The sequence below is a fragment of the Folsomia candida genome, unplaced genomic scaffold (genome assembly GCF_002217175.1).
Source record: "Folsomia candida strain VU population unplaced genomic scaffold, ASM221717v1 Fcan01_Sc002, whole genome shotgun sequence".
NCBI lineage: Eukaryota > Metazoa > Arthropoda > Collembola > Entomobryomorpha > Isotomidae > Folsomia > Folsomia candida.
In genome coordinates this window covers 17146346-17171143 of record NW_019091194.1, presented here as the reverse complement: position 1 = coordinate 17171143, position 24798 = coordinate 17146346, and the positions used below count along the sequence as shown (strand labels likewise).

The 24798-nt window shown below is 37.7% G+C and overlaps 4 protein-coding genes across 15 annotated transcripts; 2 read left to right on the top strand and 2 right to left on the bottom strand.

Annotated features, from left to right (window-relative positions):
* The first annotated feature begins 44 nt into the window (after positions 1-44).
* Positions 45-7011, top strand: LOC110842802 (integrator complex subunit 14). 2 transcript variants are annotated; one of them, XM_022088612.2, is made up of 15 exons: positions 45-166; positions 4299-4490; positions 4593-4763; positions 4846-4957; positions 5022-5134; positions 5239-5358; positions 5421-5544; positions 5625-5719; positions 5794-5860; positions 6072-6116; positions 6182-6224; positions 6300-6397; positions 6456-6547; positions 6616-6684; positions 6753-7011. In XM_022088612.2, exons 2-15 carry the CDS (start codon positions 4314-4316, stop codon positions 6882-6884), a joined length of 1458 nt encoding a protein of 485 aa, XP_021944304.1. In that variant the 5' UTR covers positions 45-166; positions 4299-4313; the 3' UTR covers positions 6885-7011. The 2 variants fall into 2 exon arrangements, with proteins under 2 accessions (XP_021944304.1, XP_021944305.1); XM_022088613.2 differs by lacking the exon at positions 45-166 and adding an exon at positions 3800-4188.
* Positions 168-3570, bottom strand: LOC110842800. Its single transcript, XM_022088610.2, has 10 exons — positions 2917-3570; positions 2737-2793; positions 2521-2634; positions 2188-2433; positions 1460-2099; positions 1134-1373; positions 942-1025; positions 800-853; positions 619-721; positions 168-535 (listed from the first exon to the last, which is right to left on the bottom strand). The coding sequence occupies exons 1-10, from the start codon at positions 2959-2961 to the stop codon at positions 409-411; spliced, it is 1710 nt and encodes a 569-aa protein (XP_021944302.1). The 5' UTR covers positions 2962-3570; the 3' UTR covers positions 168-408.
* LOC110842804 (sex-lethal homolog) lies at positions 6888-9550 on the bottom strand. Of its 9 annotated transcripts, none has more exons than XM_022088621.2 (4): positions 9415-9550; positions 7896-8297; positions 7714-7822; positions 6888-7604 (listed from the first exon to the last, which is right to left on the bottom strand). In XM_022088621.2, the coding sequence occupies exons 2-4, from the start codon at positions 8223-8225 to the stop codon at positions 7132-7134; spliced, it is 912 nt and encodes a 303-aa protein (XP_021944313.1). In that variant the 5' UTR covers positions 8226-8297; positions 9415-9550; the 3' UTR covers positions 6888-7131. The 9 variants fall into 9 exon arrangements, with proteins under 9 accessions (XP_021944313.1, XP_021944310.1, XP_021944315.1 ...); XM_022088618.2 differs by having other exon boundaries at positions 7896-8379; positions 9415-9474; XM_022088623.2 differs by having other exon boundaries at positions 9357-9464.
* On the top strand, positions 9405-24795 carry LOC110843544 (protein unc-79 homolog). Of its 3 annotated transcripts, none has more exons than XM_035847208.1 (62): positions 9409-10023; positions 10095-10221; positions 10331-10434; positions 10512-10569; positions 10666-10755; positions 10843-10878; positions 10977-11021; positions 11117-11209; positions 11373-11555; positions 11652-11711; positions 11781-11828; positions 11894-11959; positions 12050-12120; positions 12197-12264; positions 12343-12366; positions 12467-12479; positions 12542-12660; positions 12742-12995; positions 13068-13209; positions 13329-13471; positions 13667-13700; positions 13797-13847; positions 13908-13970; positions 14079-14088; positions 14188-14338; positions 14423-14565; positions 14699-14920; positions 15028-15174; positions 15266-15380; positions 15444-15550; positions 15636-15704; positions 15780-15928; positions 16019-16052; positions 16124-16247; positions 16330-16511; positions 16612-16666; positions 16730-16876; positions 16946-17004; positions 17073-17259; positions 17360-17508; positions 17601-17748; positions 17832-18031; positions 18108-18249; positions 18364-18586; positions 18676-18760; positions 20093-20591; positions 20685-20797; positions 20888-21036; positions 21120-21189; positions 21282-21436; positions 21521-21675; positions 21747-21884; positions 21958-22154; positions 22253-22363; positions 22447-22563; positions 22637-22801; positions 22896-22944; positions 23023-23149; positions 23230-23440; positions 23935-24111; positions 24195-24317; positions 24441-24795. In XM_035847208.1, exons 1-62 carry the CDS (start codon positions 10009-10011, stop codon positions 24681-24683), a joined length of 7554 nt encoding a protein of 2517 aa, XP_035703101.1. In that variant the 5' UTR covers positions 9409-10008; the 3' UTR covers positions 24684-24795. The 3 variants fall into 3 exon arrangements, with proteins under 3 accessions (XP_035703102.1, XP_035703101.1, XP_035703100.1); XM_035847207.1 differs by having other exon boundaries at positions 14188-14344; XM_035847209.1 differs by lacking the exons at positions 23935-24111; positions 24195-24317 and having other exon boundaries at positions 9405-10023; positions 14188-14344.
* Positions 24796-24798: the final 3 nt, after the last annotated feature.

Sequence of the window (24798 nt, the reverse complement as noted above, 5' to 3'; positions counted from 1 at the left end):
GTTTTTTCATGAACAAAGCATCGCGATTTATTTATTACACCATGCCCCAATGTAATGCAAGTACTTCACAGGAGGGCCGGGAATTTTTTTGTCTTCTTATTGATGAAATTTTGTATCAAAGTGTAAAGTGAAGAAATTGAAGAAAATAATTGGACCGAGAACGTAGGTAAGCATCTTATCGTTTCATTTTCTTTATCATTCGTATAATTCCGTGATTTACTACAATAATATCATCACAAAATCTAAAATTCGATTAACCAGCATAACTCTGTTAGTTAATATAATAATTTGATAAATATTAGAAAACATATCACATATGACATATGAAATAACATTGCAAAATAACTTGTCATTCATGCGACAGACTAGCAATAAAATTTGAGACAGGGAAATTTAGCGGTCGCATCGCTAAGAGAGGCTAAATCTTCGGTAGGTGTGGTCGAACAGTGCCTCCCCGTCCGGCCGCTCCGTCAGCGAAGATGTGTCCGTCCCACTCAACTCGATTATCTTCAACTTGGCCGATATAAAAAGGACACTAGGAAGTATACAACGACTTTTACACTTGGTTTTTTTATCAATGGATGTTGATTAATTAATAGATTTGATTATCTAATTTACCTGAATATGAGAAAAATAATGAGACACAAAATACACGAGACAAAGTAAATGGTGGAGGGGGCCGAGCTCAGGGTGTTGGTGTAGATCATGGAGTACAAGGGAACTGAAATCATGAATTTTTTGACTAATCATAAGCAAATCGTTTTGGTGGGTATTAAACTAAAAGTCACCATAAATATACCTGCAATTAATGGGACAATTGCCTCTATGCATCCCAAAAAGGCGAAAACCTTTCCTGTAGAAAAAAAATAACACAGGGTGGCTCAAATTAATGCAAGTTAAATTCGAATTGTTGAATTCAACGTGAAAGAGTTGGGAGATACCTCGCTCGTCTCGAAGAACACACTTGGACGCTAAAGATCGTCCGGACAAAGGTCCAATCACTCCAGTTATGTCGATGGCAGATCCTGCATTATAATTGATGAACCAATTTTATTTTAAAGATTTTGGCAACCTTTTGGCTAGATTACATGTTGACACTAGTTTTATGCTTGGATAAAGCCGTATAATCTCACCATAATACAAGAAGGACGAAGAAGGTGCTAGGGCTATGCATAACCTTGACGCCAACCTTCCTATGGCGGCAATTGCTCCGGATAATGGGTCTGAAAATTTTAGCAGTTTGCTGAATATTGGTAAAACCAATGTGAGTCCGGCTACTACGACGGAACTTTCGAAAATAGTCCACAAGCTAAACTGCTGCTCTCTCCATTGGAACTTATTCCGCGTAAACAGATACTTCATGTTCACTTCACCTAAAAGCCAAGAGATAAAAATTGTTATTTGTTACAATCAGACTTATATAAAGAGAATCTTCCAAAAAGAGTACATCATGTCATACCGTGGTACATTATTCCATAGAGCAGCATAATTAATCCAAGAGACAACAGGCATTTTCTTGTATGATTCGGCCTTTTCTTCACAATGGCTCGTAATGAGCCCACCAAAAAGTCTTTCACTCCGGAGGGATCCACAGACATGGAAATGTTGTTGTTACACTGTGGCTGTTGTTGGTGATAATAGTGTGGGGGTGGGAGCTGTTGATAAGGTGGAGGTGGTGCTACCAGGGTGTTCTGGTCACCATTTTGATAGTAGGACGGATTGACCAAGGACTCTGCTTCATCCGATCCCGATTCAAAGTCCGTCTTGGCGTTTTCACTGAAGCACCTAATTCTGGAGGGGATGGCGTCGGTGATGGTGCCATAGGAGCCGTAGCCATACTTGCCTATGGAATAGACGGACACCTTGGGTTGTGGGACTTCTGGCAGGAAGAATCCCGTGTAGATGACCGAGATGGCATGGAAGCAAACTGCGGCTGAGAAGACGCATAGATAACCGCCCATTTCGAAAAGATATGCTCCCAAGAATAGCCCAACGGGTGAACCAAGGGCCCAACAAGCTTCTGCCACACCCAGTCTCCACGTCCGACTCCGAGGAACGCTCGAGTCCGCGATGTAGCTGAATGCAGCCATGTGGAACACCTAAAAACACATTTTCAACATCAAATAATAAAGTTCTGATTAAATAACGATTCGAATAAATTATTGTGCGAGGCGGTTGGCTGTATACCCCATTTGCTCCCCCAATACTATGCGGAAGTGAGACCATGAAGAGAAGGACGACGGGGTCCCAGTGAATGAAATAGGCATTGGCAAGGAGTCCAATCGACCGGAAGAGTTTTCCGAGGAGTGAGAGCATCAAACAGGGCTTCCTCCTCCGCGTCGAATCGCTCCACACGCCCAGAAATAAGACCAGAAGCACCGGCAGTGAATTCTCCACGAGGGAATTATAAAGCAGGAAGTTGGACGATTTTTCCTAAACGATAAAATGTCAGTTTACTTGGCATTTAATTATTAAGTAAGTAAGAATATTCAAGCATATTGTATGATAACCTGTTCCCACCTGAATTTGATTCATTATTGGTTTCAACCATTCCTGATCTGGAGTTAGCTCACCGTTCACAGACTCGTAAAATTTACAAACTGCGTCATCGTATTTTAATTGTACTTTGCAGATCTAATTCAAAAATGAGTCAAGTATTAGTATAAACTACGTCAATTGTCTGACAAATTTTGCCAACATCAATTTATCTATTAATTTTAATAATAAGTAGATTACCTTATCAATAAAGAGGTTTTGAAATATGACGTAGGTGAGAGTATCCCCAGCTTGTTGCTAGAACGAAGGAATTGTATACTATTTGAACCGTTTCTTATGCAAGTAATTTTGTTGACTGAATACATAGATATGCATGAGGTGCAGATCGATTAATAGGTAAGTAGATAAAATGCTACTCACTAAAAACATGGCAGGTTCAACCGTTACTTTTTTCAACCAACTCATGGTCACTGCGAGAAAATTGGTTTCCTATTTGTGTCACACTTGTTAAGAACTTAGAATAGTTTACGTTGCGTTAAAAAATTGGCGACCGAGGATGGTGCCTTTTGCGAAATGATCACTGTTTCCTCAAGATTACTCCATTTTATGTAATAAGAAACAATGTGATACATATATAAGGCAAATACGATGTAAATATGTGGTACGAGCTGCGAAAGGAATTTCCTTGACGTATAAGGAAGGGTTCACTTATCTGGAGAGAAACTAAAAATGACACTTCTTGCTAAAAGTAGTGGTACGATGACCACGACTCGTCTTGACTCTCATGACATATGTTGATTAAGATGCTGAAATTATTTTTTTTTGTAATGTGGTACTAATGACTCACACAAATAACGTTACCCTGTTTGATATGTAAAATAATTCCACATGTTAAAATTTTGTATACGTAATTTAATCAAAGCTCACAGGTCACATGAAAAATGTTAATTGAGAAACTGACTGTTGAGGTTTATGAGTTGTCCGTATCTTTTTATAGTCGTGCTGGACATCAGTGACACAACCACACTTGTATTACCAAGGAATAAAGGTGTATGTATGTTCATATGATTGACCTTTTTCAGCACTGATGCAAGTTATAATTTGTGGTTATGCTGATCACAGGCTGATTAGATTATCTGCGGCTTGCATCCATGCTGGGCCAACATGTTCAAGTTCATAATTACTCATACTATGCGTATGAGGTTGGGCAATTTACAGTAATATGCAGACAGACAGCCTCGGATGTATAAACTGTCCATCATCTTCTTCTGTTTTAATATGATTTATTTCATTGCAAAATGCTAATTAATGTTCACCTACTCTATTTACTGCTGTGCATTCGTCATTCCCATGTTTTATGAGTTATAAACAGGGTCATTGCAATTAGTACATTAAATCAATATCATTATAATACTTCGCATATCAATATCAACACAAGAGACGTATCGATGTGCAATGTGAATAAGTCAATAGTCATTGTTGATTGAGTTTTAAATCACAACTTGTAAATAACTGGAAAGTAATTCCCACATAAATGTCGCTCGTACAGAAGCGTATTAAAATAGTATTGATTGATAAAAGTTTCATAATAACTTGAATTGTTTTGAAACATTGGGCATATTCCATGGGATCGGGGAATCCCAGATGTCAAGTGCTGTTTGTTGTGAATGGAAGCAGCATTTATATTAATGCGTAAATATGCACATGTCACTAAATAACAAACACTAATAATATTGATAACAGTATTATATAAGTAATTATGCGAATTAACTAATTTCATTTGCATACAAATATTTTTTTAGAAATCAGAGAGGAAAATGCCGACAGTGATTGTTTTAGACGTGTCTTTGTCCATGTGTCGACCTGTGCCCAGTGCTGCAGCTCCAGATACTCCAGAAGATGAGATTCCTACCAGACGAACACTTGCTATAGAAGTCATCAATCAATTTCTGCAACACATTTCAACCCACTGCAAATTAGAATTTGTTACTTTGGTATGAATTCTTCTTTAATTGTTGCACTACTTGTTCATATTGGATCATCACATACATATGTATGACTTTGTATAACCATCGCGTTTCTTTCCGTTGTTACAGATAACTTTCTCTACTCTATTTGAAATCATTACACCCTTTGACAGAGACTTGGATGCAATTCGGGGAGAATTGAGTTCTATATCAACTTATGACTGTACTAATTATGAGGCAATGCTAAGTGGAGTGAGTACAATAGTTATAGATACTTGGGGCACCACTGTTCCTGTGCAGGCACGTACAAATTTGTAGTCTTGCGAAAATATCAATTTCTCACGTCTAATTGACTATGTGCTTGATGTGTAAAAAAATCCAGATTCTCCTTATTACTGATGGCTCTGGGGGTTTTGGGCCTGGATGCCTCAAGGACGCCATAAAATCTGCGAAACATTTCCCATTCCCTGCCAAAATGAATATTATCACCTTAAGTTAGCATTTTATGCTTATTTTAAATAAAGTTTGATACTTTGTTCTTAATATTTATATATGTAGGCGATACTGGGGAAAAGAACTATACAGAAGGATGTCAAATGTTGCAGAGATTGATTGATGTCACTTGTGGAGACGGAATGGTCTACTTTCCCGAAAATCACTTAACATCAAAGGTGCGTACTTAATAATAATTCGTTAACATATTTATCAGCCATGCTCGTTCAATCCATGATAGGTGTCTTGAAAAATGATAAACACTTTTTGTTCTTTTGTGCAGGGATGTAGCAGCGCGTTGTCAAAATTGTGTGCAAAGGACTTTACCCCATATAAAGGATTTCTTCGTTGTGGCAACTTGGTTTCAAAAATTACACTATGTCCTCCTCCCCAACCTTTCGTGGTGAGTTTTTTAAAATTTCTCTATAGATAGGACTTATAAAATTTATGTATTCATTTATTTAGTCCCGTTCTGATGAAAAACGATACGACTTTTCTGAAGCCATTGATATTGTCGGGTTTATTGAAGGGAATGATTTATCCAGTCCTGCTGCGCACTCCCGGCATTTACTTCTTCCCCTCAAGTCTGGTAATTTTGTAAAATCATGTTTGCGTTTGATCCAAATTTTTAAAATATTAAAGCGATTTTAATGCATTATTATTATGTAGATTGTACATTTCCATCCTCGAAATCTGAAGATTCTGAAGAGGACATTGATGGGAAAACACCCAACTTTTGTGTTCTTTTACACGGAGCATTAAAAGTATGAACAATTTAATTAGATAGCTAAGGTTTTAACACCAATAAAATATTTGTAATTATTTAATTTTTGTGCAGGTGGATAACAAATGCGCTCTGGTTGAGGTTGGAAATAATTGGTACGGATTCATTTACACATGGCAGGGTAAGGTAACAAATAAGTTGAACATATATATTTCGGTTGGACGATAAATAACACTGTAGTCCTATTGGCTTTGCCGTTTGCCATATCATGAAACAATTGCAATTACTGTTAAAATGCTCAAGCTTCTTCACAAGCAAGCTGTTTGTTTGTGGAAAGATTGTTAGGACCACTTAATATTTGATGTTAAAGTGATCATTTTGTATCTGGACAGACAACAAGAAGAAATCTAACCTTATGCTGTCAATCCTACCCCCAGGTACATTTAATTATTTTGCTTATAGCTTCTAGTGTGCATTGACTGAAATAACACTAATTATGCAGGAACCGATGTTGTGCCTTGGTTGGGAAATATGCAACTTCTCGGGTAATCAACAAACCTGATTAATTAATTAGATATGCATATACCTTACCGATTGTATACGTATGTATGTATGCACAGACCGCTTGAGGAATTTGTGACGAATCGATCTATCCCCACTGTACCAACATTTCCTGTTAAGCCACCAGAAAAAAAGAGTTATGGAGGATCTCCAACCGGTAATTTCTAAATTAAAGTTGCTTGTCAGACTGATTTTTGTAAACTTGGTAAATTTAGTGTGGATAACTCCGGATCAAGTTAACAATGACATGGTCAAGTTACTGCGTAATTGCAAAAAATTGCCAGACAAGAATAACGCGTTCTATAAAGTGAGTAACACCAGATTTGTTCACTGGTTGTGTGTAAACTATAAAATTTAACTCGTTTACGTATGCAGGAACTCAATCGAATTCGCCGATGGGCGTTAGCTATTGGATTTGAATCTATTTTGGAATCTGTGGCTCAAGTATATAACAATCTGTTTTTAAAACATATAATTGATTTAGTTAACTAATGGTCATTCTCTGCTTAAAGATCTTGGAACGAGAATGCATGGTATCAACTTCAACTCATCCTGACGCTTCCATTCAATTAACACATGCAGCCACCCAACTAAGAACTCCGGCCGCATATAGTAAAACAATTACTCCTCACTCATCTCATTGAATATTAGGTTTGTTAAATTGTATTTGTCTACATAAGTTTAAGCTTTCTTTGTTACAATTTATATGTAAGTGACGGACACATGAAATACCACAAATTATTATAAAATATATATATATACGTATCATCATGATCCAATTACATTTCTAATTCGTAAATCATCAGTATGAATTACTATGTACACGTATTGTTCAAACACTTAATGGCAGTTGGTTAAAAGGGAGAATCAGTTGAAATTTCATTTTTACAGCTAATTATTATCATGTTGTTTGCGAACATGAGAGTACTGTCTGCTCTTTGTCGTAGTGTTGTTGTTCTTGCTCCGACTCTTTCCTCTCCCAGCCTTCCATTTTCCATTTTTATTGCTGTTATTACTGCTGCGCTTTGGAACCATCATACCAGCCTGAAATCCAGATAAATAGGCTGCCTTTTGTTTTCCATGATCCTCAGCAAGTCGAACACGTAGGGGTTCAGCACATCCAGGAGGAATACAGTTATTCAACTTCATAATTGCAGTTGAAGCTTGATCTCTCTTCTCGTATCTGATGAACGCCACACCTCTCGGCAGATTGGTATATTTGTCACGTAACAACTTCTTCTGAATGATGGGTCCAAACGGTTTGAAAATGTTCAATAGTTCTGGTTCTGTGATATTTCTTGGGAGGTTCGTGATGTATAAATTAGTGTGTTTGATGTCGTCAGAGGGTGGACGAGCAAAGGATACTATGGAGAAAAAACATAAACACAGTTAGTCACACTGAATTTAAACTAAACTTAACTTGCTAAGTTTGGGGATCACGTATTATTTACTGGGAAATAAAAATATATCAACCTTTGATTTTTTTTGTGGCCACTTCGAAGCCATTCATAGCACGTTGTGCAGCAATTGCAACTTCATCGGTAGTAAAGTTGACGAAACCAAATCCAAAAGAGTATCCAGTCTGAAATGAAACATACATACATGCAACACGATACTAATAAAATCTTTACTTTTGTCATATAGTTTTTTCTTACTTCACTGTCCTTCATAATTCTGACGCTATCTAGAGGTCCGAAAGGACTGAAGGTATTATACAACTCAGCGTCCGTGAACGTTTGAGGAAGATAATTGACAATGAGATGTCGTTTAGTGAGAAAATCCTCCTCGGTGTCGAAAAAGGTCATAGAATTGTTGCAGAGATCCTCCGTGTCACTCATTTCACAAGAATGTGTAGTTGGCGATGATAAAAAGTCGCGACGAGATCTCGTGACTTGGCCACTTGCTTCATTATTGCCATACTCATCTTCATCCTCCTCCTGGTTGAAGTGCTGGACGGGATTTGGGAGTGGTTCAAGAACGTCCATATTTTAAATGAACTTCCTTCACACTTGCCGTTTTTTGAAGGAAGCCTTCCTTAGGAAGGTGAAAGTAGTCCACTGTTAATATAATACGCGATGATTAGATTTTAACACCAAAATGCAAACTCGTTCAGAATAATCAGTAATACTGATTCAGTGCCTATTAACCTTATAAAAACTAATTAATTTTGACCTGGATACCATTTAAAAACGGAATTAAAAATGGTTTCTATTGCATTTGGGGGCGGATTTACTGGGGGGCAGAATACCATTGAGACCGACTTGTGGGGCGGTGATAAAATCAGTTGGGGACTGAATTAATGCAAACCGATTTTGAATATTCTACTGATGCAGTTATGATTTATTAGAGACCTGGAACTGATTCGACAACAAAAATTAGAACATAATACATTTTTAACATGAAATTGCAACTGAACCAAATGAACACACGATATTAATTTTGATAAAAAGATCGGATTTGATTTTGATAGTACTACAAAAATAAACTAAACGAACAAATCGTCATCATTCATGTCATCAATTTGATGACACTGATTTTGGGATGCATTTTATATTTTAAACAAGTTATTAGCTATAATTTTGTCCTTCAGTGTTCTGTGACTTGTTCCGATCGGTGGTGACACTATTGCGAATATATTAGCTAAAGAGAACGTTGTGATAATTTTAAAAAAATATGAACTGTATCATATTTACAACATGATACAGGTCAGAGGTCAACGCCGACCAATTTATTAGCGGCGCCAATGTTGGATAATTTTTCGGGGGCGCGGCGTGACCTCTGATGCACTTCCTCCGAGTTCCTCCCCCCACTACAACTACAACTCTAAACTCTAAAAAAATTAGTTCAGGCTTGAAGAAAAACCAACGACAAATAAGGAGGAAAGAATGGAACTGAGAAAATTTTCTCGGTCATTTTATTTTTATTTTTTCCTACACCTTATTGATGTAGCCCGGTCTCAACGGAATTCTGTAACCATACACCTTATTGGTGGAATCCGTCGCCAACGAGAAAAAGTTGGCCTACACCTTATTGGTGTAGTCCGTCGCTAAGGCGAAAAATTTGGCCTACACCTTATTGGTGTAGTCCGTCGCCAAGAGATCGAAATCGCCCTCCACCTTATTGGTGGAATCCGTTTTTAAAAGGTTAATTTGTCCTTCGTCCCAGATTAATAACCTCGAAACTTCGTTATTGTTTCCGTGAGAATTCAATCCTGTGTGTGCCGGGCAAATGGTAAAGGAATATGATCTCATATTCATATCACGTTTTTATAGTTGGGCATCTCGAGATTTTGAGACGACTTTCTCTTTCTTCATCATCTATCGATTCCACACTGAATCCGGGTGTTTCTCTCATCCTGCATATCCAGCAAGTGCACCCGATTTGCACATCCTCCAAACTAGACATGTGTAAGATCCGTCGGACCACTTTTGACAGATGCGATATTATGCCATGCCCTACGTCGTCAACTCGCTCTCCTTTTCCCTTTATGTAATCTTCATTTCATTTCATTATCGAGACAAAATCGTCTTTTTGAAATCATTACCCTTTTGTTTATCATTGTGTTCAACCGTTTATTGTTCCTGATTTCATTTGCACCATGCATCCGTGCCATGCATCAGAGTCTGCTGTCTATTCATACCTTAATTTAATCCTAAGTTTCTGAAATTGTATAAATCATTTCAAACTAACGAATAGAGTGCCTAATTAACCTTGTTGTTGGGAGCAAGGAGTTTGTTGCATTGTGATCACTGCGTAAGGGGCTAAGAGATGGGGACAAGGGCTGTAAGTAGAAAGTCGGTCTTAATTCATATTCAGGTTTACTTATTTGTACTCTTAATAAAATAATGTTACAGGCAGCATTCACGGCAAAGATCCGCAACCTTCACGATTATCATTCCAGGTTGACCAACGGGGTGATGCCTCTTCCCACAGGGCTCGACATAAGCAACACCCTCAAATACTTCTCTCAAACTTTGTTAGGTATACAGGAAGATAGTTAACCAATACATTCATACAAGTTTATTCAAAGCAGCATGCATGGTTCTCTTGACAAAAATTATTAAGCTTTTTGTACATTTGATCATCGTAGTGGTACTTAAAGACGTTCCCTCTTTTCCGTTGGAAATGCTAAAGTCTCGTTCAGAGGATGCAGCCAGAATGCAACTTTTTCCTAACTTGGACTATAAATCCTTAGTAAGTCAAATTCTGTGTCGATTGGTTTTGCTCAACTATCGGATGATTATGTAATTAAATGATTATTTGTATTGCAGTTCGCCGTAGTTGTTCAACTAATTGACGCCGCACCCGTAATTACGTTTGGAATTCAAAGTTTGTAGATAATTTTGTATATTTTGTGAGCAAAGAGATGAGACGTAGAATTAAAATTATTTATTGTATTCTATCGGATTTTTTTGTACGTGCCAGCGTTTGGTCAGCACATTCTGCAAACGATTGCTTGCCTTCTCCCTTTTTTGGAGCATGACCAAATCGACACCCTTCCATACATCGTGACAGGTATTTCATCAATAAACATACCGGAATACGTAGAAAAAGTATGATCGGCAACTTCGTGTTATTATTATTAAAAATTATGACGGACAGCCTCATTGGGAACGTTCCCGACATCACTGCATCGAGGTAACATTGCTATATACGTACTCTAAGCTTCCTAATTATTCTGGGAGAAAAGGCCAAGTTAACATTTCCTAATTAATAAAATTTTATTCATTCCAAAGAAATTTTGGACCTCTTATGCTACTATCTCTTCCCATTTACGATTTGTAAGTGTGTAGACAACTTTCACTAATGACTTTCTTTTCCTAAGAGCAGCAGCAATTTATAATGAGATTCACATATTTTTATTTCGTACTCTTAGTCAAAACGGATGAAAATCCAGAGAAAGCGATTTACTCAACACAATCGGTCAGTGCAGTTTTGATGATGGTTTTCCAATACACGAGTGGGTCAGGTTGGTTGAAATTAGAAATTTTGTAGCAATTGATGTATTTACATGTACATACATGTATATGTAAATACATCAATACAGGTCAAACGGGCACATGTGCCTTACACCCGTTTGACCTGTAATTTTATTAAATGATTGGACTGAGATATGCATATGCTTTTCTAAGAATACCATTGTCAAATTCTGGAAGCTGTGATGAGATACAAACGGGATGCGATAAAGGATTTGCTTTGCGTCGTGGCGTACGGAAGTTTGGTTGCGAGAAACGTCGCCATCAACTTATTGGTCTACTATTGGCCTCACCACAATCCAACCCTTTACGACAGGAGAAACATTACCTTCAAATTTGGTAGGAGTATTCGAATTTAGATTCAACTTGAAAAATTTTGCATATTTCCTGCTAATTGAGCTGGTTTAATTGATGCACGTAACATTAACTATATAGGATACAAGGTTCCAACGTGCAAGAGTGAAATGTGTAGCGTGCACAATACTGGGGGATTAGGTATGGCAACTTGTACAGACCCCTATAGTTATGAACGAGTCCTTACTATTATTGTATGAAATGTTGCAGCCGATGCCACCAAAGTCTGCTATGACCACTCCATTGGAATTTCCCTTGGTAAGTCTTTTTTGCCAGAATTCCATAGTTTTGAGCCTATTGTAATTTTCGCACATCAAATCTAGCCCCGGAGAATCCTCCACCATTATTCTTATGCCAAGAATGTGCAAGTCGACTTCAGAGTGAGCAAGGTACATTTATAAACAAATATAATCCAAGGTAATCTTCACCTAATTAGAAGTGGGTACATCTATAAATATCAAAATTTAATCCTATTACAGCAAATGCCATTGAACACTTGTATGACGTCAATTTACCCATTAGCAGAACCGGAACGACGTGTGACAATAAGGTATCTCCAACGTACAATATATGTATACTTACCAGTTACGGAAGGCCACTTTCATGACTTTGCATATGTCTCATAGAATTGCAGGTCTCAAGGTCCCGAAAAGATCATGAATGGTGTGATTTGTTTTAACTCCGAATGCGCAAGGTTAGTTACCATAATAAGTTCTTTTTGTGAAGTAATTGTGATGTTAATAAAATTGTCCCTTTTTTCCTTCCATTGTAGCTACAATGGAAGTCGACCCATTAGGTAATTATTAATTGTAATTATATACATGCACACTTTCACTCTTTGTGTAGGACATTTAGGATAAATTACTAACTGGTCTGTTACTATTCCCTTGTCTTAGATATTGCCAACAGGTAAGACCTTTTTGTTTAACCATTGTTGTCACCAATTTACACCCTAATTTGTTTGCCAACAGTGTCACTCTATCCGACATAATAATAGGAGAGGAGCTGACCACGTCTTTCATTTGGCGGTACAATCTCCAAGTTATGCAGACACGGAGTTACTAACTTATCATGTCGAAGCAATTGTGAGGTAAAGGATGGTGGTGGCGCCATGCCACTGGATTCTCCTTTATTTTTTTCTAACTACAAATTTGTAAATAATCAAATGCAGCCTACTTCTGGAAGCTGAGCCTTTGGCAACTCGTGGAGGTGCGAAAGAAGATCATAACACCAGACTGCGGCTTTTTACCGACGGGGAATTTACGGACCCAATTCCTGTAGAAGAACGACGACTAATGGGAAGGTTTGGAATTTGGCTGCTCGTCGGGTTCTTTAATGCAGAGGAAGAAATTTCAAAGGATATTTTGTGCCGGTTATTGTCGTCGTTGTTCCAATGGTTTAATACTACGGCTTATCTTGGCGATGGTATGCAAATAAGACAATAAGTAAAATTGAGCATTTGGGACGCCACAATTTTTTCACGTGCATGATTTACAGATCCATCTGCAGGTGCTCTAGAACGTTTAAAAACAGATGTGGTGTGTCCATGGCTAAAGAAGATTATCAAACATAATTTTGACACCTTCGTCACGTGTTTACTTCCACATCCCCCGGATTTTGCTAGAGTTGGTGGTCACTGGTCAGTAGGCGTGATTTTTTTGATTTTTATTGTTTTATTATTATATAATTTTTTATTAGGAGTAATTCCTTTAACGCTGTTACAGATTTACTTACAATTAGTATTGAATTTATTTGTAGGGATGTAATTTCATCTCGTACATTTCACCTACGTGAAGGTTTCAATCGGCTATTCTGTCTTGTTCCGTACGAGGTAATATCTCCTGAAATATGGAGTCAAATAATGCCAAACTGGATGGAATCAATGGCTTCAGAAGTCCCAGGTAAATTATCAATTTGCACTAATTGTGGGCACGCAGATGTAGTTAAGTTAATAATGATTTATTAGTCAATTCATATCAAAACCAATCATTACAAAAAATGTCCGAGTGAAAAATGTTTGAGTACTATATATAATTGTAAATTACAATTTGCAATGATTCTCCAACTTTACAAGTGCGTGAAATTCTCTGTTTCAGAAGAAGAAATGGCAGAGTTGAAAATAATTTTGAGGTAAAATTATCATATACATATTGTCATTGAACATGTGGTTTATCAGAATAAGTTTGCAATTGAATGAAATTGACTTGTGTATTTTCTGTAAATCAGCAAAGTGATGGATCCCGAAATGAACCCGTTGGGTTTCGACGCCAGGCAAATGTGAGTTATATTTATTAATATATATTTGCATATTTAAAAAAAAGTCTTAAACTTTTGCAGGTACCAATTTATTGCTGTCAGATTTCATCAGACTTCACACAAAGTCAAAGAACAAGCTTTGAGGTTAGCATGAGTAAAATATTATGTATTCCATTTTATATGTACTTATCACAAGGATACATATACAATTAAGTTGGTAAACAAATGTCGTGTTTTAACTGTAATTTTCAGATGGCTACAGGTAAAATAACTAAATATAACTGTTGTAATTATAATATATCCGATTGATTAATTAAATGTGCCTGTTTTCGACTCACTAATTTTATTGTACACATTACAGGTCCTATCCAAATTGGAAATTGTAATTCCACTCTACTTTATATTTTCCATCTTCCGTGAAGGCATTCGGCCAAAGTCTGAAAAAGTTCCAAAGCGTGGTAGTGTTTCAACGCAGTCCAGGGACAACGAAAATGCGTCCAAAGATGTTATCGGTATATGCAAGTCTCAGATTCAATTTATGAAACATTTATATATTTAACATGCAGACATTGAGAGATAATTTGCGGATATTGCAGCTGCCATTTGCCAGGACGAGTCGCCAAATGCATCATCTCTGTCGGACGATGAGGATAACTTTACTCTGCACACTGAAAAACAAACGGAAAGCGAACTCATGCTGTCCTCATTTATTTTCATGTTGGATATCATTTTAAAACAGGTTGGTTAAACCAATAGTGGTTATTTAATATACATTTGTACTTATAAGCAAACCGCTTTGATTGATGATGACATCTTATGATTTATCAAAGATGTGATAAAAATTATATCGTATTTATTCGCTATTATTGTAGTTGGAACTTCAGGAAGTGGAGCAGCACAAAGGTCTTCAGTCCCTGGTTGCAAAAGATGCAATGACACTGTTGCACAACATGGTGGCAATGCCATGGCCTGGAACACACACATGCCAAGACGGTCAGGAATGTCAGTATTGTGGTTTCTGTGTTTTTTGGTATCAGTTGGCGTTAGAAATTGTGGAAAAATTAGCTCCAAAGGCTTCAGCAATTCCACCAGATGTAAGTAAACGAAAGTATTCGATAATTTTTATTCATTGTAATGTTATCAAAATAAGTAAGGTAAACCCCAACGAAAATTTTTAATTTACCTTCGAAAATTGTTCTAGGCGATGATGAGTCCAGATGGAGAATTCGGTTCAAAGTCCTTCCCAGAAGTCCCCCAAAAACTGGAAGTAAAACCGGAAATGAAGCCGTCCATTTCCCCCAAATCCGAAAGTATGGGTCTGGAAGGAATCATTGTTAATATGCCGCAAGTAATTGAGAAAGTTATTTCTTGACCACAGCAATATGCGTATGTGCATTATTACATTTGTTATTTAATTGAAAATTTATATTACAATCCAGATTTTAACGGCAACGGTTGAGACTTGTTCTGACATGGATTTGGCACCCATCATGCCATCCGAGAAGGTGGTGAAAGCAGTTGCGAGAGCGGTCACAATAACAGAGTCAGAAACGGGTAAGTCGAATAGACTCTCCAGAGTATTTATGTTATTAAAAATAGCACGATGATGACCTGCAGCATCTGCAACCGCACACATCGCCTCGTCCGCAACGCTTGTTGGAGATGAACAAGTAATTGGAGGGGATCTGAGTGGTGAATCGGACAAGGATTTTTGGATTACGAGCGTTAGTACAATTAAATTGAAATCGAAACTTTCAGAAGTAATAAAACAGCAAAAGAATAAGTATATAATTATTGTACCTCATACAGGTTGGAAAATTCAAATTTTGTATTGAAGAACTTCCGCCCTATTTGCAATTTACTTTTGAATTGTTAAAGGTTAGTGGGAAAATTGCATTATTCATTTTTTGTGAGTATGATGTACCTGCTAATTTTATTTCATTACAATTTTAGAAAATCCCCGAGATTGAGGACCCAGAGTTGATGGAATACCTTTTAAAATGTTTAAAAATCATGTTTCTTCATGAGGAGGTGATGCAAAAGGCTGCAAAGGAACATCGTGGCTTTGTCATTTGGTGCCAAGAAAATTTACTTATTAAAAAGTGAGCCAAATAACTTTTATAAATACGCAAGTGTTGAAGGAAGAGTTCCTCAACTGGAATGCTAATTTATTCATTTTGTTAAATATTCAGTTTGTGGGAACTGATGGATGCAGAGTTCAGCCAGGTGAGTTTTACATACGTTTTTCAGACTTAAAGTTGGTCAGTTTATCTCAACATTGTCTTTTTATTGCACAGTTGTGCGAACATGCAGTACCGATTTTGGTACATTGTATTACGCTTCCTGTTGGAGCGGACACGTTTTGGAAGCAAATTGAAGAAGATTTCCAAAGTACAGATTGGAGACACCGTTTTACGGCAGGTATAGTCGCAGGCAGTTTAATAAAACAATTACATATTTACAATATAATCCTATACTATGATACAACTTTTGCTATGCATAGTCGAACGTGTGGTCACCATTACCAGATTTATAGATTCGTACCCAGTAAAGAGCAGCCAAGCTTTGCAGACAGCAATGGCTAATGCCTTTTGTTACACAATCTCGTCTCTGGACGACCCCCATGTTTCAGTGGCTCAAAGGGCAGCTTTGTACCTCGGCACTATAAATGATTCAGCGTTGCAGGTTCGTGATTCGATAATTACTTGGCATCTTCAGTTGGGCATATAATATGTAAAACTGTCGTATGTGTATTTACATAGTATTTTAATTATTATTAACGTAGAGTTTGATGTATTGTTTGGAATCACAATTTGACTCGGTAATCATTGATCGTCCGGGTGAGTAAAGTGTTATTATTTAATGACTGACAAGATATCAATGTTGATCATTGCATATTTCAGTAATCCTACAATCGCTCTACCTCCTCATAAACTCTGTTAGTGACCGGAAAATTTTGCGTTGGGACTTTTTCTTAAATTGTTTCGACACCTTGTTCATAGAAGCTCAAATTACACTAGAGAGAATGGGTGACGTTTCCTACTCCAAAGGTAATTCCCCACTCACCATGCATTACATTGAATAAGTAGTTAATTATGTATGTTTGTGACGATTTTCAGACGCGAGGCACATTGACTCTAGTTTTGACCATTTTATTAAAAAACTTGGTAGAGTTCAGGTACATAGGTTTATCATGTCTGGTTAAATTGTACATTATATTTAATTAGATGCAAATACTTTTCTTAGGATTCTCTAAGTAAAGGCGAATCAAACCACGGGCATAAAACATTATACTCGAGCATTGGAACTAAATGGCCGTACAAAAGAACCATGTCTGCTCCTGCAGGGTTCCAGAAAAATGAAAAAGATCGACAATATTGCAGACAATCCTCTGCACCTGCGTTGAAACGGAAAGGGTCGCGTCATGGCGTTGGTACATGTTCTTTTTATTTCTATTTTTCTATCATGATGCACGTAGATAAGTACTGACAAGCCATAACACCATGATGAATAACGTAACTTTTTAAATACAGAGGGTCATATTCATGGGCTGCTTGCTGGGGAAGATAGCCACTTGGCTGGGATTTTTCACAGAATTGTGGAGGTAGAAGAATCCGACAAGGAAACAATTCACCTACTCGTGTTCTTGTTTATGCAATTTTTGTCCCGATATAACCGTGGGGTACAATATATGCATATATATTTATAATATTTTCCTCATCTGCCATTTAATCCAAGGTCATTTTTAATTTATTCCAAATTTTGATCCTACAGCCAATTCCAAGTGAAAATAAATCACTAGCAAGGACACAAACAGCCGTTTTACGGCATGTCACAATGTTGTTGGGATACAATCCACAAGAAAAGGCATTTTTCCTTACACCCAGCCGGGTCAGATCATCAGCCATATTTAACTCTTGGAGTAAGGTTCTTGCGTTAATGTACCCATTTCTTATGAGTATTGAAAACTCATATTTGACTTAATTTTCACCTTGTGTGTTCCAGTTTCAAATCTTCCTCAGGTTGTAGATCAAAACTTCCGAGTGGGAGCAACTATGCTACCAATTTCATTGACTGTGTTACACTACTGCCCAGCACCAAATAAAAGTGCTGGGTCAAGAATGCACCCTTCATTTTCGCTTTGGTTTCTTGAACCACATGTTCGCAGACATTGGTTGATTTCCTTGATTGTAATACTTTATAAGGTATGCATAGTTTTCTTTAATTGGCGGAGAATTTCTAAGTAATCATACAATGAAGCCACTTTTGATGTATGGGTAGTACGAGTATGGCGTTCTTCCATTATCCAGCCAGGTTCAGACCGTAATCAGAATAGTTCTCAATACCCTCAACTACCAAGAGCATCGATGTCGACCGCTTCCATCCACACTTATACTAGACGAGCCAAATGCTCGCTCCAGAGGTGAAGTTTACATATTTATAAGTAGTTATTTTACTTATGGGTGTGCTCTAAAATACATTTTCGTTGTTGACGGAAAGATATTTAATATTTTAATTGCGGATTTAAATATTTTAGAAGTAAGCAGAGGAAATCTTGCGAATGCTGACCTCGAGCACATCACAGAGCATGAAACACCTCCAACAACTCCACATAGTACTCAGAACGTATCCCCAAGTTTCAGCCTTAAGAAAGAACACAGGAAAAGTGTTGGGAGCATTACGAGCACAAAATTTGTAAAGAAACCAACCACGTCGACCACCGCACCGACTCCTGGAGTAACCGACTCTTTTGAAATAATGTGAGACTAATATTGTCAGCTTTACCGAAATATCTTGTAAATTCTATTAAAGTATAAAACATTGAGCATGTTTCACTGCTGCACTTTAGGTCGTCACAGGATGATGGAGATGAAATTGAACCAGAACTTGCGGCGATACCAGAGTCGCCAAAATCACATGGTTCTGGTGAAATGGTAATTGTTGGCAATATTTTGTGTACACTTGTACTTTTTAGCCCGAGTCAGGGCTTATGGAACCATCATGTCCGTCCGTCCCTCCGTCCGTCTGTCCGTCTGTCCTTCTTACGATAACTCTCGTTAAACTCATCCTATCGACTTGAAATTTGGTGCACATGTAGTATGGGGCAAATGAGGAGTTAAGTTCGAAGATGGGCGAAATCGGTCAAGTGGTTGACCAGTGGGGGTCATATAGGTGGATGGGGTATTATGCATCAAAATTTCAAAATTGTCATAGAAGGCAGAAATTTGGCACTGAGGTTGCTAATGGTGTCTAATGAAAGAGTATGAATTTAAGTTGGAAAAAATTTCATTTTGAAAGACCCGAGGGGGTGACCCATACTGATTTGTCAAAATCGTCATATCGAGTTGAAATTTGGTAGATAGGTTGCGTATGGGGTTTAAGGAAGAACATTAAATGAAATTGGTCAAATTTTTTATCTGGAGGGGCCCGAGGGGGTGACCCATACAGATTTTTGAAAATCATTTAATTGAGCTGAAATTTGCCATTGACGTTTCTAATAGCTCCTAATGAAATAATATGAAGTTAAATTAGTAAAATTTTTATGTGGAGCGATCTTAGGGGGTGGCCCATACCGATTTTTATAAATTGTCTTAAAAAGATGAAATTCGGTATGGTGATACTTAATGGTCTCGTATGGAAGTATATCAAGTTAAAAGCGAACAAAGTGGAACCAGAGTAGCCTAGGGGGTGACCCATACCGTTTCTACCACTAAAAGTAGCTATTTTAAAAATTGGTAACTGATATTCGAGAAATTGGTCATACTTGAATTGGCGAGATGAGAAGAAATAAAATTAAAGTGAAAGCTATTCATTGCGTTTTCTATACAGTTCAAAAAGGCACGCAAAAAGGCAAATAGGCAAATAGGAACAAATAGCTAAAAGGCTGACTTTTTGCACACACTGGTCACCCCCACTGGTTTGGAAAACGGGCGTAGACGACTAAAAGTTGGCGTGGTCATGCAGGGTTAGATTAGCTTAATAAATGTAAAGTAAACTTTAAGATTTTTTTTGCACAGGAGGACCCAGTGGGGTTTTTGGAATTGGTTAAAGAAGCTGCAATTTTGCAGCGACGATTGCGAATAATTCGCAATCGACAAAAATTTTCCCATAATGACCGGTACCAACTACTATTAGTAGTTGGTACCGGTCACTTGACAAACATTTAGAAGAGGACTCTGTCCCTGACTCGGGCTATATAAACACTGCACACTGTAGGTTTTAATTTTCACAGTGTCTATTGTTTACAATTTTGCTTATCCTTGCAGAAATCTTTCCACGACCTCGTTGTGATTGACAGCAGTGCTGCACAAATTGTTCAATCGTCCGTTCACCAAGACAAAGAATTCCAAACTGTCGATCAGCTCCAATCTTTTCAGCAGGTCACGGTGCACGGAGATAGTCCAAAGTTAGTCGACCCTGGTCCACTCTCTGCCTCTTCGGATAAATCAAAGTCTTGGTTTCACGGGGATGGAGGGGATTCGAAATCGTCGTCCTCTGGAGCAAGTACAAGCAGTAAAAGTGGTGGTGGTGGTGGTGTGGCATCGGCGTTGGTCAAGGCGGATTTTCCTTGGCATCTTAGTGTCCAAGCTGCTTTCCAAATAGCAAAGATTCCAGCTCCACCACTGGAAAGACTTTTACCCATCGGGGCATTCAACTTACCACCACTTTCTCCCACGGTGAAGATGACGGGCAGAGTTAGCGAGTACGATAACTCGTACGAATCTCAGGAATCGTCGATGGCTTTAGGAAACATGATTTCTTTGGGTATATTAAAGAAATCTTTCAAATCTAATAGTTGCATATGCACATATGATTCTTATGAGTGATTAAATTAAACTTATCCATGATGGTTTATAGGACCGCAGGTTCGAGTGGATGAAAGTGCAATGGACCGAAATCCAGGACGAGACCAGTATGATGACAAAAATTACAAAATGGAAGAATACTCAAAAGCTCTGCATCAGAGTGATGTAATATTCTTGCATAATAATAATCCTTCCATTTCTACAACCGAATGGAATTATATTTAATTGACCACCATTTTAACTAATTTAATGCAGAGTTTTGGGAGAAGCATGTCACCCAAGAAATTAGTAAAGCAACCGCATGTTAGTGAAACCGTAGACGGATCTAACAACGCTACATTTAAAGGGGACGCAAACGGGGGCTCCAAGCAAATACATGATGCGTCTAAATCTGTGGGATTTGTGTACGTTTCGACATATTACTATACGAATATCTAACAAATACAATATTTATAAACAAACAATTTACACATATTAATATTGTTAGTCCTCGTTTGGAATCTGGTCATGCTCGTATGCACAACTTGCGTCAAAGCAGTCTCCGAATTGGGGACGAGGTAAATAAAGTACAAATTACTTAATACTAATTAAGTATGTAAATATGAACATAACAGTGGAGCATGGAACGTTATAAATTAATAACTAACAGACTGTTCAAGACCGATGTGGCGAATGTGGCGTTGTTCTTGAAACATATACAAATGAGGAACTTGGTTTATGTCTGGTTGCTCTTGAAACGTTCATTCATCGTGAACCTGGATTAGCTGCACCACTGATGCCAGAAATACTCAAAATTGTCACGAGGTATTTATAATACTGTGATTATAATTATAATTTGGGGACTTTTATGGATTTATCGTTGTTATTTCGGATTGCTGCTGATTCAAGGATTGCGCTACGACCATTATTTGCCTGGCAAGCGGAAACCTCGGCTGCCACACCTGGAGGAGTCTCCAGTGTTGCTCATCAATTCTTACGATGTGTTCTTCACCAATTGGCCCCTTACGGCGTGTTTGTCCAATTGTTTCAAACAAAATTTCCAGGTCACAATTATTTAAAAAGGTTAAGATTATGTATTTCAACAATATCTTAAGCTAATTTGTTATACCAGCAGATCGTGTAAAATTAGATGTCTTCAAGTCTATAACTGTTTCACTTACGGACTTTACTGAACTCAATCCTGTGGCTCCTCTGCAAATGTTGTTGGAAGCCCTTAATGCCCGAAAATCTTTGATAATGGATACTGTCGCCCGTAAATTATAATATCAATAACATTGCTAATATTAACTGTGACGTTGCGTAATCATCACTTATTTCTTTTCCAGATGTAATTGAAAATATGGCCGTGTATCTCGAATGTCTTCCGCTGGAAGCTGCGTCAGTTACTTGGACTTCCGTAATTCCACTGTTTGAGGCATTTCTGAGGAAAATACTCCCTCTAATTCAAGGTGGAACCGGAGTGGTAGGCATTTTGCGTACGATGGCTTGCCTTTTGCGATTACCTGGAATTGCTGCATTCAAGGTATCAACAAAGTGATAATAATGGTGATGATCTGTCGTGCATGTCGTGTCGTGAAATTACATGGTTAGATATACGCCTTAATCCTGTCATATTTTTAGAGCATCTTGGATCCCTTCTCAAGAATATTAAGTTTTGCTCTGGGAAATGTTGGCCTAAGACATCACGTGCTGACGGATCTTTGTCATCTATGCCATCGTGGGTTCTTGAGAGTAAGAACAAACACCTCACATATATTTTCATCGGTATGGCTTCTGGTATAAATACATATTCATTATGTATAAATAAATTGCAGGAACGAGAAAAAATGTTTTTGACTCGCGTTTCCGTCATCGAACTTGTTCAAGCCATGAAGTTCAAGTCTAATATACCAGATTGTAATTTTTTGATGTTGGTAACGTTTATTCTGCAGGTAAATTTTATTGCTTTTAATATTTTTCGATAAGCACATTATTCAGCTGTATTATATACTAATGATTTTCTAGGATGCTGGTGGATCTCTTGCTCCTTATGTGGAAGGATACACAAAACTCCAAGGATCTGGTGACCCTGTTTCACTCCCTGCAACGGGAGCTGCAGAATGCATGCGTCAACATTTGACGGATTCTCTCGAGTTTTTGGCCGATTTTCATTCTTTGAGCAAAATTAAGGTAGATACTTAAAAATCTTGCTAGCCACATACTAATATGCACGTAGAAATGGTAATATATTGAACAAATGTATTATATGAACAAATTTGTGCAGAGCAATTATAAGGGAATCGGATGTGGACTAAATGATGACACTCTTGGAGGTATATTTGTACACGACCAATGTATAATTTACATTGCAGTGTTAATATTAATGCTAAATTATTGTATGTTAATTTCAGGGGTCATCAAAGGAGGAATTTCGCAATTCATTGCGCTTGAGATTTCTCGAGGCAACAGCAGAGAAAATCGAGCAATCGGTAGGCATCTTCCATGGCTGTACAACGCTCCTTCTGCAATTCAGCAAGGGTACAGCCAGATTTCAAAATATTATACCTAACAACATGGCATGGCTATATTCAAGATATTCAATTAATGTGTCCTGTTAGACCAAAGGAATTTCTGGATTGCGTAGCACACATTCGAGTCTTGTCCTGGTTGTTGCTTGGATCTTTGACTCACACGTCCATGTTTGGACAAAATACGACCGTAACTTGTGTGCCAATTCCGCTAGAAGCCTCGTGTCACGTGGCTGACCACGTTCACGTAATTATGACAGGATTCGCGGAACAGTCAAAGGCATCTGTGCTGCATATGTCGGTAAGCGTGTGTTTTACGGTCTCAAAAATTTTATAGCCTTATTTAGTCATGATTAATAATTAATTAATAATTAATAATTAATGATCGATTTATTTCATCAAACTAAATTGTAATGTTACGATAATCAACTAACAGTTTTTTCGTTTCGGGATCGGTGATTTTTCATGATTACAACTGTTTGAAAAGTTCAAGGGCAAAGATCACAGGCTAGTGCATTGGGACTAGAGTAATGGCTAATCTAGGCAAATTAATATCAAGCACATTATTAGCGATAAGGTTTTGTTGAATAATAACAACATTAAATATATACATTCATATGTTCCGCAAGAGTTTGTGTAGTTAAAACAGCACCACACAAATCACAGTTGAGTTTCTCTTGTAGTGGTGGGGGTAGACAAGCGTTTTTTAGTTTATCTGGAGAGGGAGGAGGAGGGTTGTTGAAGTAATCCTGTGTAATTTAAAAGTGCAGTCTCACACATTTGTCAATATTGCAGGCACTTTTCCATGCCTTCATCCTCTGTCAGGTTTGGACAATTTACTTGGAACAAGTTGGTCCTTCTGCCCAATTGTCGAGTTCTAATGATCCGGCTAATGTGGCATCAAATATTTTAACTGACTTTTGGGGAAAAGTTACTCCAGCCATTCTTCAACTGATCTCACATTCAAAAGTGGTATGGGTACATTACACCTCTACGTTCACATACATGGTTGTGTTGGTTTATCATGTGAAATAATTATTGATACATATTTACAGTTGGCAGAAATGGTTAATCTCCATTTTCTCAGCTTGTTAGAATCTCTGTTGGAATGTAATTCATCCGTTTTTAATCGTCTTCTACCACTTTGGAGTCCTGTGCTGTTTGCACATTCTAGTCAGGTATATGTATATGCGACTTGTTCCTCCACCACTACGTTTGAGTATATGTATTACAATACATGTTTATTCTATTATTATTCTTCTGGTTGAACTTGTTACACTAATTTTTTCATAAATTTATAGCTGCCATCTCATGTAAACGTGAGGCTTCAGGCGTGCATGGGTTATCCACCTCCAAATACTGGTCGGAAAGACGGTGGGGGTGTAGGAGGAGGAGGCCATACTTCTCATGAAATCGAGTTCCCGTCCCCACATTGTGGCCCCGTGCACAACTTGTTACTCCTAAAATGGGTGCAACGGCTTCAATTTAAAATGGCTCAGATCGAACTCCAGTCATCTGCAGCAACCCAGTTCTATCCGTTGTAAATCATTTAAGTGCAGCGATTATAACAATCAGTATTATGTATGTATTATAAATAGTATTTAGTTGCTGTATTCGGTGCTAAAATGGAAATAAATAAAAATAGCTCATGGAATAGAT

Bases quoted from the DNA above. Each gene is read 5' to 3' on its own strand.
- LOC110842800 (XM_022088610.2), bottom strand. From the start codon at position 2,961: ATGAGTTGGTTGAAAAAAGTAACGGTTGAACCTGCCATGTTTTTA. The intron at 2,434-2,520 runs GTGGGAACAGGT...TTTATCGTTTAG, and splicing joins CAATAATGAATCAAATTCAG to GAAAAATCGTCCAACTTCCT. The intron at 2,100-2,187 runs GTATACAGCCAA...ATGTGTTTTTAG, and splicing joins GTATTGGGGGAGCAAATGGG to GTGTTCCACATGGCTGCATT.
- LOC110842802 (XM_022088612.2), top strand. From the start codon at position 4,314: ATGCCGACAGTGATTGTTTTAGACGTGTCTTTGTCCATGTGTCGACCT. The intron at 4,764-4,845 runs GCACGTACAAAT...AAAAAAATCCAG, and splicing joins GCACCACTGTTCCTGTGCAG to ATTCTCCTTATTACTGATGG. The intron at 5,545-5,624 runs GTAATTTTGTAA...ATTATTATGTAG, and splicing joins ACTTCTTCCCCTCAAGTCTG to ATTGTACATTTCCATCCTCG.
- LOC110842804 (XM_022088621.2), bottom strand. From the start codon at position 8,225: ATGGACGTTCTTGAACCACTCCCAAATCCCGTCCAGCACTTCAACCAG. The intron at 7,823-7,895 runs GTAAGAAAAAAC...GTTTCATTTCAG, and splicing joins GAATTATGAAGGACAGTGAA to ACTGGATACTCTTTTGGATT. The intron at 7,605-7,713 runs GTTGATATATTT...TTTTCTCCATAG, and splicing joins GGCCACAAAAAAAATCAAAG to TATCCTTTGCTCGTCCACCC.
- LOC110843544 (XM_035847207.1), top strand. The intron at 16,248-16,329 runs GTATAGTCGCAG...TGCTATGCATAG, and splicing joins GAGACACCGTTTTACGGCAG to TCGAACGTGTGGTCACCATT. The intron at 20,592-20,684 runs GTATATTAAAGA...GATGGTTTATAG, and splicing joins AGGAAACATGATTTCTTTGG to GACCGCAGGTTCGAGTGGAT.